Genomic DNA, 13,320 nt, shown 5'->3' with positions numbered 1-13,320 from the left:
AACTCTTGAAGGGCTAATGTTCTGTGGTGTGGCAACATGAGTGCAACCTACCTAATTGCAATCCTATATTCAATTATCGTGTGAAGCACATTGAAATTGTTTTTCATTATGTTCGAGAGCTAGTTGCTGCAAAATATTTGGAAGTGAGATTTTTTTCTACACATGACTAGATAACAGGTATTCTTTACTAATGGACTATCCTTTGCTAGATTTTCTATTCTTCGGCTCAAGCTCAATGTCTCTGCTCATATATCGACACTGCACTTATGGTGGTAGGGTGGTGTTAGACTATCCTAATTCTCACGTACATGACTGGCAACTGCTAGTTCTTACAGTTTCAGGTTACCGGTTATAGTTATTATAAGTTCATTCGGTTAATGATTGTATGCTTTAAACACTTTCATTTCTGTCTTTTCATTTGTAACAGAAAGAATTGTCAAGCGACATACTCTCCCTTGACACTTGGATGCAAATATAAAACTAATTGGAGAGCATTTTCAAGTGACGTACACTCTCTTAACACTTGGATGCATATATGGGACGCCAATGGGCTTCTTGGCCTTCAGTTTTGAGTAAGATCCAAGACCTCGAGTTGAATAAAAGTCTTTCAGATTTGATTTTTTGAACGACAAAAAGAAAGCACATGTTTGTAAAAAAAAGTTAATTTTTTTTTTTGTGAATAAGGTATTTCATTGAAAAACTAGGATTCAAAAGGAGTCAACATTACATTAGAAGTAGAGCCATCTAATATGGAGCCTTGAGTTGAGCTCCTAATATTAGATTTATCTACTAACAGATGATGCAGAATACAAGATGGAGGCATAGTCTCCCGATCTAAAACAAAGTTTAAAGTCCTTACAGATTTAGCTAAAGTATCTACAACCCTATTTCCTAGTCTAGGAACAAAAAGAAATCCCAAAAAGTTGTTGCAAAGATTTGCTACCCTATTTGCTTCATCTAGACAAGCTTTGGCACGCCAAGAGATGTCTGCATGCTTTCCATGAAAGTAGTTGAAAAGGCTTTCACAGTCTCTTTCAATACAAAAATTCTTAATCTCCTTCTCCTTTGCCCAGACTGTTGCCTGCATCACTCCTATAGCTTCTGCTTCTTGAGGGTATGTACCAGCTGACTGTCCTGCTCTTCTTCCTTAAAAATTTCATGTATCATTTCTCATAATTAAGGCATAACTGGATGGCGAAGAAGAAGAAATTGAAATTGATGATTCAAAAGAATCCCTAGCATTCTCATACGGTGAATATGAGAGCCTTCTACCAGAAATTGGAGGATGTCTCTAAATTGGGTTGAACCGGAATAGAAATATCTTGAAGAAGGCCCGAACCAAGAAGTAATTCCGACTCAGAGACTTTCGCCGATTCCAAAACTCGATGGGTTTCTGAGTTAGCAGATCAGTAAGAATCGGATGCAGACATAGACATATGCATATAGTTTTGAGGAATGTTAAAAGGGAAAGTCTTTTCCCCTAAAACTGAGTTAGATGCTTGAAGAGTATCTTCATCAATAAAAACTGGCCCTGGTACTTCATACTAATCATGATTAACTGAAGTAAGATTTGCATAACTAATAGGGTTGGAGTGTCCAAACAGATCATTAAAAGTCTCTCATACCCAGGCAAACTGAGATAGGATTCAACGGGGACTGAAAATCCATGATTATCGAAATTATCCTTAGGATTCCAAATTTGAACTGGTATATCATTTAGCCAGAAAACATCGTCCTCTGGATATGGAGATGCAACTGAGATATCGTAAATATAATCTAAAGGATGACCTTGTAAAATAGCACAACTATTGCTCTTATGACCAAACCTCAGACAATGACTACAAAATTTTGAAGGGAGGTTAATGAAGTTGAAATGGATTTCAGTAACTTGGTAGTTCCCCACTTTCACTAGCAATGTGTCTGCAAGAGGTTTTTCTATTGACCCATAACAGGACTCTAGGAAGATAGTCGGATGTTGAAACATCACTAGCTGTGCAGACTCTTTGCACCTGCCCAATTTTGTTTGCAATCAGACCTAGCATTTCACTGCCTCTGTGTTCGTGCTTAGCATTAGAAATACTAGCCCATAAGGGTATTTCTTTAACAGCATCAGTTGAAATATTCATCCCTTAATATGCTTTCTTTAACTGCACATGTTTGTACTTTGTACATAGTTCTGGAAAATTTAAAATGACTTATGGAGTGAAATTATTTTAACGGGGTCTAAAGTCTACCATCACAAACCAATACATGGCAAATTACAAGACAAAAATGGCCAAAGTTCGAACACTCTTATGCACGATAATTATTTGTTTTCACTTTCCAAAGCTTTAGAACTCATTTTATGCTCTCTTTTTTCTAAAATGCTATACAGCATACACCACTCTGATCAGAAACTCAACGAATTACATACATGAGATGATCCTCTCATCATCACTACCACAAAGTTCACTAGAAAGAATCCTTTTCTTAAAATGAAAAGAAAATGCAAGATAAAGTAAATGAAAACGATCAAAGTATGGAGCTCAATCTCTGAAACCTTAACCCATCCGTCTCCATTTTCTTCAAATTTCCAGCAATATCAGTGCATATTTGATCGACCATCCTTATAAGTTCTCTAACCATGACAAATACTTGAAGTAAATTTTGATGATCACCATCTGACGAAGCAGTAGAAGTGATAATCTCTTGATTCTGAAAGTAAATCTCTCTTGTTTTCTTAACAAGTTCCTCAACTCTTTTTTCATCTTTTTTCACAATTTTTACATCTTCTTCAGCTCTATACAAAAATCTTTTCATTGTCTCGACAAACCCGTCATCTTCTAGCTTATTTCCATCATTAGTATTCTCTATAAAGAGTTCTCTAATTTCCACAAAACCAGCTTTAAGAGAAAAACAAGTTCTTTCGACAGCAGTGTAATCTATATAAGCAGCTTTCTTAACATGGGAAAGTTCTTTGCATAGACCTTCAATCACTGGTAATCCTAAAGTCCTGTACTCATGGTCATCCCTTTGTCTTAGAGATGATTCTGATTTTCGACTAGTTCCATTTCTGCCTTTGAGGGTTTGAGATTGTCTGGTTATAGAACGCTTACCTTCGTTTATAATCACTTGTTCCACGATAGCTTCAAGTTGATGTGTGCATTCGTTGTCATTTTTCATATTGCATCGATTTCGTAATTCATTGAGATTGAATTCTGTTGTAATAGTACCTTGAGTTGTAGCTATGGCTTCAAAAAGTTTGTAGAATACTCCATTAGTTCTCAGCTCATTGCAACCTAACTCAAGTGTTTGCAATGACATTTTCAAGTAACAAACCTTGGAATCATATTTGGAGAGAAAAAGCATGGCTTTGAGACGAGCAAAAGGAGATGGAACTGATTTCAAGAGATGGTATATGAAAGATTCTGCATCAGCTAGTTTTGTCTGGTTGCCGTTAAATGCTAAGATCTGTTCTTCTTCTTCTTTTGTTGGTGCAATATCAGAAAGTTTTTGTAAAGTTTCAAGATCAAGACTCATTTTGCCTTCTAGGAGAGCATCAAGAATCTCTTTACGGGTAATGTGGAGCGATCGAATAACCATTGCCGTCTTTTGGGATTTATAAGGATCAAGGATGAAAATCTGAGCAGTGGGGTCTGTGCTTAATTTTGTTGCATTATTTGGTGAGACATTGTTACTCTTTGCAGATATTCGATTCGCAGCGACATAACCAAACAGAGCTGTGGCCATGTCATTCGTAGAACTACAGCAAAGAATTATAAAATCAGCAGACTAGTGGGCAGAATTTGAATATCCTTTAATTTTTAGGGTTCGATTTTGCAAGTGTTCTTACCTGGTGGAAGGACTCCTGGTGAAATGGCCACTTTGAGCAGCCCTCAGAGGTGGAATTGACGACTGTTGCACCTGTACCTGCAGTTCTCGACTATTTAGAGTCGTAGATGAATTTATAATAGAAGGCTTAGGGAATTCTCTTTTAGAAATTCCAATTAGTTCTTGATACTTCTTTTCTGCTTTACTTAAACTATCTTTCTTCGGGAGATCATTTGAGGATAACTGAAGCTGCCTCCAATAAATCACATCTAAGCCATTTTCATCGACAACTAGTCCGGTTTTATCATCTCCACCAATTGGCTTCAACTGATGATCATCATTGTTAATATTAACCCTTATCTCCCTTGGTCGACGAATACCCATGATCTTTGTATTTACTGAGCCACGGCCAGCATTATATTTTCGGCAGAAAAATAATACCCCTGCAACTACAACTATACTAGCAACAAGACCTGCAAATGCTTTAGCAAGAGTTGCATCTAAACTTGTAGTACTGTATTGATGATGAGGAACATTGCTGGAAGAAGAGGACAAAGGATTAGAACTCGGTATTGGCTGTGAATGATGGTGAAATGGGAAGAATACTTCAATGTTTTGTGAAGTAGGTTTGACCTGGTCATGAGAAGAAGAATAAGAGAAGGGAAGAAAAGTCAAGTAAGCAATAATGAGTATCACAAGGTGAACCCATGACTGAAACAACAACATGGGTTCAAGTCATGAATTTTGCATACACAAATCGTAGTGAGAAAGAAAGAACCGTTCAAAACATTGCTTACGTTTTAAGTAAGGCTCTTCTCATATGTTTAGATTAGGTGGGTTACCTCATGTCTCATGATAGTGTTTCTGGTGTTACTGAAAGTAGTAGTTAGTTGTTAAATTAGTTGGTGACTTCGAAAGGCTAAACTGACCTTATAGAAAGTCGTTGGTTAATTGGGGTTTTGAAAGATAAGGGGGAAAAGGGCATGGGTTTGGTAATCGATGCGGTGGTTACCCTGGTGCGACTGTTATCCTATTGACCTAGAAGCAACACTCAAAATACACCAAACTCTTCTCAAACTGTCTTTTTGTGAAAGTTTTAGTGAACTAACTGGGCTTGGTAATGCCACGCGACCAGAGTAAAACGCACTACTCCCTAATGGGCCTTGTGCAGTGCACACTTTGCACTCCTACTGGATCGACCCTGGTTATGTCATATGTGTCCTTGTATATATACTAGGATATAACCTGTGCCGTAATGGCACGGGGCCATGGGCTGTTTTTGGTGTTAGGATATATGTTATTTAAATTGATTGTCATTTTGTGCTAAAATAAATTTAGTGAAATTTATTTTCGAAATTTTGAAAAGTTGAATCAGAGTTGAGAACTCTTCTTTCGTATCCCTAAAAAGTGTTATATTTGCATTAATTCTTGGAACCGCTGACTGTTTTCATAAACAAATATTGACCGTGTTCTTGTATCAATGTATAATTGGCCTGGTTACACATTTGTAATACTCGAACCTGTGGTAAAAAACTAATCTGTTGGTTAATATAATTTACGCCGGTCATTTTACGGCCATTAAACATGTCATTTGCATTAAACATGTTTGGGAGATGTTACACTATACTATGAAGCCTCCTTATAAAGACTATACATTTATGGTTTAAACTAACATCTGAAAAACACCCAACAAAAGATACACAAAAAATAAATAAATATAAAAATGTAAAACGTTGAATCCTACGTCATTCCCTTGTATTAGTAATGTGAAGCGAATTGAATCTTTCTTAGCGGTGAGAAGTGATGCGCGTGATGAAATTGCATACATCATATGTCCAGTATGCTTTTCCTTGCAAATTAATAACACAAATTTATTGTTTTACTAAATAGTGAAAGACTCGCATTAAATAAAGTGGCAGATCCATACATAAGAAATCTCCCCTTTCAATACATGAATCGATAAATGATACATGTGTAGGAGAGTCGTTCTTTGTCAGCATATGCGTTTGAGACCTAAAAGTGAATAAGAGACTCGGTCTAAATACCAATGGTATGAAAAGTTGCAAATGGAACTGATATTACACCAAGATACAAGACCCAAGAGTACATAACAGACCTAAAAAAATTATAATTTTATAATTTCTAGCACAAAATGAACATGATATTGCAACTGAATATTAAAATATTCCTGAATCGACTTCTACTAAGTGTAAGATATTTATAAGAGTTTGGCTAGCTAAGTACTAAATGATATGCCTAGAATAAAATATAGGTATGTGACTGATCAAGTATTAGTCATGGTATCTTTAGATGCAAGATCTAGATGGGTTCCTATGCACTAAGCTCTCTTAAACCAAGATAGTCTTTAGAAAACTCGACAATTTTGTTATGACAATCACATATGTGCATATGAACCACATCTTCTAGCAAAAATTATACTTGTACCTATCTGGAATACCAAAAAAAATTCATCTGCGTCAATGATAAAATACATGGAATGGAAATTTGTGTAGCCCAAACATATAGGTATAATGACGCATCCCACAAAAAGACATTTTGCATCACTGTATTGCTCCCTAAGCCGCTTTCTTCATCGATTAAAAACAATCACCCGAAATTAGAAGATGGTCTGCTAACCATTTTTTGATGTCAACTGCATACAACCATTATTTAACTATGCATGAAGAATTTATGATACACAAATACTCACTTTGTAAACCATCAAAAGGCGTATAAATATGAAGTGATGTAATTTCAAGGTGGTCACATGATACAAAGAATCAGAAGAATAATAAATATAATCAAGAAACTTTATTCCATTTGATACCAAAATTTACACGAATCTAATCCAACTAAGAGTTTGAACTCTCCAACAACATTAACAATAACAATGAAACCATCATTTTCTTCGTCATTCATTTTCACTCCATGTAAATCCTCTGTTTTTGGCCTGAAAAGGTCAAAGTCTAACTGGACAATTTCTTGTCTATAAAAAATAAAAAATAGAAACAAAGAGAAATTAAATAGTATGGTATTAAAAAAACACTAACATAAGAATAAAAATGAACAGATGGCAATCATATCTGATCAGTATCATTTGACTGCAAATGAGAAAAACAAAATTAAGATAACAAATACAATATTAATGAAAAGAAACAAAGAGAAATCAAACTTCATGAATCCATTGAAGTTAACATAAAAATTAAAGGGAAAATCTAACAACAATTATCTCAATCAACCAAAACAATAGTGAATCATACCTTGAGAATAGAGTTATGCAAAGGATAAACATGTGACAAAGGAATCTGATTTTAAAAGGGATTAAGTTAAGGGCATTTGAATTAGAATAAAAGAAAAGGTTTTACATTAAATGGGAGGAATAACTCCCAATAAATGAGTGACCAATGCACATTAAAAGTCTATATTCATTATCTTAGGTAAAGTTAATATGTGAGTTAATCTAGACCCTTCTTTATTAGCCTAAAATATAGATTGAAAATCTTAAATATGTAGATCAATCTGAACTATTCTTTATATGCCAAAAATGTAACTGAATTACTTGTATTTGTGTCTTAATCTGGGCAGTCTTTTATGTGTCCAAACTGTAGATCTCCGTCCAAATAGAAAAACAAACTTCATGAATCCATTGATGTTAAACAAAAAATTAAAGGGAAAAACTAACAACAACTATCTCAATCAACCAAAACATAGTGAATCATACCTTGAGAATAGAGTTATGCAAAGGATAAATATCTGACAAAAGAATCTGATTTTAAAAGGGATTAAGTTAAGAGCTAAGTTAAAGGGAATTTAAATTATAATAAAAGAAATGGTCTGACATTAAATGGGAGGAATAACTCTCAAATAAATGAGAGACCAATGCACATTAAAAGTCTATATTCATTATCTTGGGTAAAATTAATATGAGGACCCTTCTTTATAAGCCTAAAATATAGGTTGAAAATCTTAAATATGTAGCTCAATCTGGACCATTCTTTATATGTCAGAAATGTAACTGAATAACTTATATTTGTTTCTTAATCTGGGTCGTCTTTTATGTGTCCAAACTGTAGATCTCCGTTCAAATAGAAAAACACCATTGTCCGAACTTTAGAAGAATAAAAAATATAATCAAGAAACTTTAATCCATTTGATACCAACATGTACACGACTTTAATCCAACTAAGAGTTTCAACTCTCCAACAACAGTAGCAATACAGTTAAAAAATGTTATTTACCGACCCAAGTTAAGGGCATAACAATGAAACCATCATTTTCTTCGTCATTGATTTTCACTCCATGTAAATCCTCTGATTTTGTCCTGAAAAAGTCAATGTCTGGTTGGAAATTTTTTTTTGTCCATGAAAATAAAAAATAGAAACAAAGAGAAATTAAATGGTATGGTATTAAAAAACAAAAAAAGGAAACTAACATTAGAATAAAAATGAATAGATGACAATCATATATGATCAGTATCTTTTGAGTGCAGATGAAAAAACAAAATTGAGATAACATAATACAATATTAATGAAAAGAAACAAAGAGAAATCAAACTCCATAAATCTATTGATGTTAAACAAAAAATTAAAGGGAAAAGCTAACAACAATTATCTCAATCAACCAAAGCAATAGTGAATCATACCTTGAGAATATAGTTATGCAAAGGATGAACATTTGACAATATGAAAAGGAATTTGATTATAAAGGGTTTAAGTTAAGAGCTAAGTTAAAGGGCATTCAAAATAGAATAAAAAAAAAACGGTTTGACATTAAATGAGAGGAATAGCTCCCGTATAAATGAGTTACCAATGCACATTAAAAGTCTAAATTGATTGTCTTAGGTAAAATTAATATGTGAATTAATCTGGACCCTTCTTTATAAGACTAAAATATAGATTAAAAATCTTAAATATGTAGCTCAATCTGGACCATTCTTTCTATCCCATAAATGTAATTGAGTAACTTAAACATGTGCCTTAATCTGGGCTGTCTTTTATGTGTCCAAACTGTAGATCTCCGTCCAAATAGGAAAACATTATTGTCCCTTATAATATAGATTTAGTGTGGTTCAAAGTCATTGTGTTCTTTATCTTGGAAGAACAACGTGAGAGTCTTATCCTGAAACTATCAGGGTTTTGGGAACCACAACATTTAGAACCTCTATGAGGAACTTAGTGAGATCTCAAAACCTTAACATCATCAATTTGTATGAGACTAAAATTGTTGTTCCTAAAATGAGTAAGTATTTAAAAAGTTTTAAATAGCCATTTACTTGGTGTTATCACTTCATGGGTCTATCTGGTGCATTAGAAAGGTGGTTTTCAACTAGAAATAATTCAACACTCGGACAAAATGATAAATTTTATTATTTCCTACGACCCTAGCAAGCCTAAATTGCTAATAACATTTCTTTATGGTTTTATATGTACTAAAATGAAAGGATGCTTCAATGGAACTACATTAAGGACGGCGATAAAATTGATCTTCCAATTGGTAATTTTAACATCACTATGTTTAATCGTGAAAAATTAAGGTATATTCAGATTTTGGATCCCAACTTATGACCAGCTTTGAGGTTGGGTCTTAAAAATTCTTTAGTTAGAGTTTGGGTCCCAGTACTCCAGTTGGTCATCTTGACCATTCTAAAGAGAGTCAAATAAGTTAAAGGGATATTTTGACTTTGGGTCACATAAAAGTGACCAGAGTTGCATTTGGGTCACCATGAAATTTTAATTAGAGTTTGGGTCACGAGACCATTGTTGACCGTCTTGACTGTTAGGAAAGTTTGTTAAATTCTGAAATGACCAAATATCTATTAAACTTCGAATTATTTACTAACCCTGCCATAGTACTTTCCGTTAAATTGGTGTATGGTTGGGATTTCTTAAAGATTTGGTATTATGTGTCTAAGGAAGTAAATAGATCTAGTTTTTCCACCACCATTCAATTAAAGTCGTCGTCTTACCCCAACTGAAACAGCGAAGTTGCAGACGCGAGAAAGAAATGGTGAGAGAGATGATCCACAATTGAATCGCCCTTAGTTTTATTTGGATTTATGGTTATTTTGGTTAGCCATAGTGGAAGAAGAAGAAGGGAAATTGAAGAAACTACACGATGGTTTTATTCTCCATCACAGCTGAAGTTGAAGGTTAAATCGAGAAACTATGGTTCGTCAAAAACAGTTAGTGCATGAAACCCACTACAAATTATCTTCGTTTTGCAACATGCATATTAGGATTTATAGAAATTAGAGTTTATCAGTATAATTTGGACTTTTGGGTTCATAAATTTTCGAGTTTTCACTGTAGAAACTTATAATTTGTATTTTGGATGGTTTGTGGTGGATGTATTATCATGAAATTGAGACTTGAAAGGTTTAGCAGTCAAAATTTTGCTTTGTTCATGTAATTTTAATGTTTGTTCTAGGGTTGATCAAATTTGGGGTTGTTTTTATTGTTGAGGTCCTCTTTCCTTTTATAATTAAATTAGCTGAACTTGATTCCAATTTATCATGACTTCCAGTTCCTTCAATTTATGATTTTGTCATGCACATATTTGATTAAAGATAATCATCTGAGGAGGTGGATGTTGAGATTGCCACACAAGGAGTTATCGGTGAGAGATTTATTGGCATATTTTCAATTGGTTCACTTGCTGTTAATTGAAAGATGCGGGAGAGTGTAGTAAGTCGGCATAATTGGTCGTAGTGAACATAATTTGCTGGTTGGTAACTTGCATCATCTTCACACTCTCATCGCATATATGACACACCCTTGAAATAAAAATAGAGAAATTCACTTGTATGCTTGTATGAATGTAAGTTGCAGATGTGCATAACTTGGTTTATAAATGTAAGTTATTTCGGTTTATAGCATGCCTTTGTTCTTCATTTTATCCATATGGAGATCTGTTGATTTTGCCCAAATTGTGAGCTTTGAAACCGTCAGCGGGTGTGAAGTTATTGCCTGAAAAATGGCTTAATTTGGTGTTTACGGGGTTTCGAGGTTGGGTCCAAAGGTCTGGTAACTGACAAATAATCCAGACTGTTAGATTCTATCTATTCTTGACCGCTGGATTGTTTTAGTCTCACTTGCGACTCATGTGCTCAATATTAACTAACAACGTTTCATAAATGAAAATTAATTAAAGTAGAAGTTATTTCATTAACGGTCAAGACGGTCAACAACGGTCTCGTGACCCAAACTCTAATTAAAATTTCATGGTGACCCAAATGCAACTCTGATCACTTTTATGTGACCTAAAGTCAAAATATCCCTAAGTTAAACTACTATTTTAGACCTAACATTTCATTTATTTATTAACTACACCGCCATCTTCATCTTAGACCATGTTTTCAAACCTCCTCCATTGATGGTGTTGAAGCTCCAACTGGTTCATTTCATATATAAACCACTTCACTTTCAAAAAGAAATGCACAAACCACTTGCAATTCATCTTAAATTAAAGACACCTGCAATATATTTTTATTGCTAACTTCGTAGAGAAAAAACAAGATGGAGAAAGGCGTAAGACAATTACTACAGTATGGGGTATATAAATTACAGTCTTTCAACTCCGACCAAATATGCAAGAAAGGTGAAGAGCAAATGCAGAATTGACGAGAATGGTGCACTTAAGTGAACTCAGCGATTACAGTCTGAGTATATATTGCAAGAAGGATTATGATCATACCAAATTAGTGTGGAAAAATGAAAGATTTCATTCATGTTTATTGAGGCCTTTGATTACATTTTATGAAGTGACTTGTTGAGATATAAAGACGGGAAGCAAGTCCTATACATAGTGTTAGAGCATAGCTCGGTTGAACTCACCAAGCGTTGGTATGTCAAGTTTGGTTGTCATATTTTAGTATCAAAACTCATCTAGAGTCACTTGATTAAATACTAGAGTCAACTTCGTTTAGGTTAGACTAGAAAGTCTAGGAATGGTGAGACATACAAGTATTACTCCGAAGACCTGAAGAATGTGAAGAAGTAACGAACTGTACAACGACGACATCATCCTTCCACTTGAGGTTAGTAAATGACTTGAATTTGTTTCATTCCTAACGTATCTTTCAAGTCGTGCATATTGAAAACATAATTGCGAAGCTATATGTACTGTATATATTGCATATTATACTCTAGTGATGTGACATGATCATGATAGTATAATTATAATATTAAGGAATTAGACTATGAAGTATAACGCTTATCTTTTAAACTTCATAGATATGACATCGACATATTCTTGTATATAGTGTTATGATTATGTGAATGGGTTATGGTGAAGATTTCATCCTATGAAACAGTGGTTTACATTCGAAAGGGAAATCAATAGGCTAATTGGTCCGGCTATTTATTGCATATATTTGGATGACCAATATGTGTGAGTTGGTAGAACCTATCTTAACTCAGGTTATATATCTTGGTAAAACCGATCACAATGCCTAGACTTATGATTTAGTATAACCGGTCTTGGTAATTTGTGTAAACGATCCTAAGTAATCACCATTTAAATGGTATGATCAATCCTTGTAATTGGTGTAACCGGTCCTAATAACTGGTGTAACCGATCACAAGTAGATACCATATGTATATGGAACCGATCCTTGTAATTGGTGTAACCGATCCTAGTGACTGGTGTGACCGATCACATGTAGGTACCATATTTAGGTATAACCGATCCTAGTGATTAGTATAACCGACCCGAACCCATGTATATGAATTGGAAGGACCGATGAAAATTAACCACTGTGATTTGGTATAACCAATCACATAGTAGTCTTGGAATACTGGTGTTGATGGTGGTTTTTAGCTTAGGGTCAAAATCATAAAACTGTACATCTGACATGACATCACTATGACCATTAGCACATTTATTGAATCAATCAGCATGCCAACCACCTTGTTGCGCCATACCATGTCGTCCTTCTCTATGCGGCTACCAAAACGAAGGCGTGCGATGATCAACGGACACCCTTCCATCTTAGATGCAAATCTTAGCCGTCCAAGGTCGCCAAACATCGCATGGTAACCTTTGGCCCAAACCCTAGTTTTGGCACGCTAAACCGCGCCAAGGCATGCCATGCCACATGTGCCAATGGCATGCCAACCATCTTGCCGCGCCATACCATGCCGTCCTTCCCTATGCGACTACCAAAACGAAGGCGTGCGATGATCAACGACCACCCTTCCATCTTAGATGCAAATCTTAGCCGTCCAAGGTCTCCAAACAACGCATGGTAACCTTTGGCCCAACGCCAAAACCCTAGTTTGGCCGCGCCTAAACCACGCCAAGGCATGCCGACCATGACACATGTGCCAATGGCATGCCGCGCCATCCACATTGCCTCGCCTAAGCCATGCCATGCCGGCCTTCCCTTCACGGCTGCCAAAACGAAGGCGTGCGACAATCAACAGCCACCCTTCCATCTTAGATGCAAATCTCAGCCGTCCAAGCTCACCAACCAACGCATGGTAACCTTTGGCCCAACGCCAAAACCCTAGT

At 35.3% G+C, this 13,320-nt stretch overlaps 1 protein-coding gene across 1 annotated transcript; it reads right to left on the bottom strand.

The window, feature by feature from the left end:
• Positions 1–2,279: 2,279 nt before the first annotated feature.
• Positions 2,280–4,594, bottom strand: LOC113276342 (formin-like protein 4). Its single transcript, XM_026525931.1, has 2 exons — positions 3,833–4,594; positions 2,280–3,742 (listed from the first exon to the last, which is right to left on the bottom strand). Exons 1-2 carry the CDS (start codon positions 4,534–4,536, stop codon positions 2,512–2,514), a joined length of 1,935 nt encoding a protein of 644 aa, XP_026381716.1. The 5' UTR covers positions 4,537–4,594; the 3' UTR covers positions 2,280–2,511.
• Positions 4,595–13,320: the final 8,726 nt, after the last annotated feature.

Source organism: Papaver somniferum, chromosome 4 (genome assembly GCF_003573695.1).
Source record: "Papaver somniferum cultivar HN1 chromosome 4, ASM357369v1, whole genome shotgun sequence".
Classification (NCBI taxonomy): Eukaryota; Viridiplantae; Streptophyta; class Magnoliopsida; order Ranunculales; family Papaveraceae; genus Papaver; species Papaver somniferum.
Note: the sequence above shows the minus strand (reverse complement) of the source record. Positions and strands in the feature narration are given on the sequence as shown.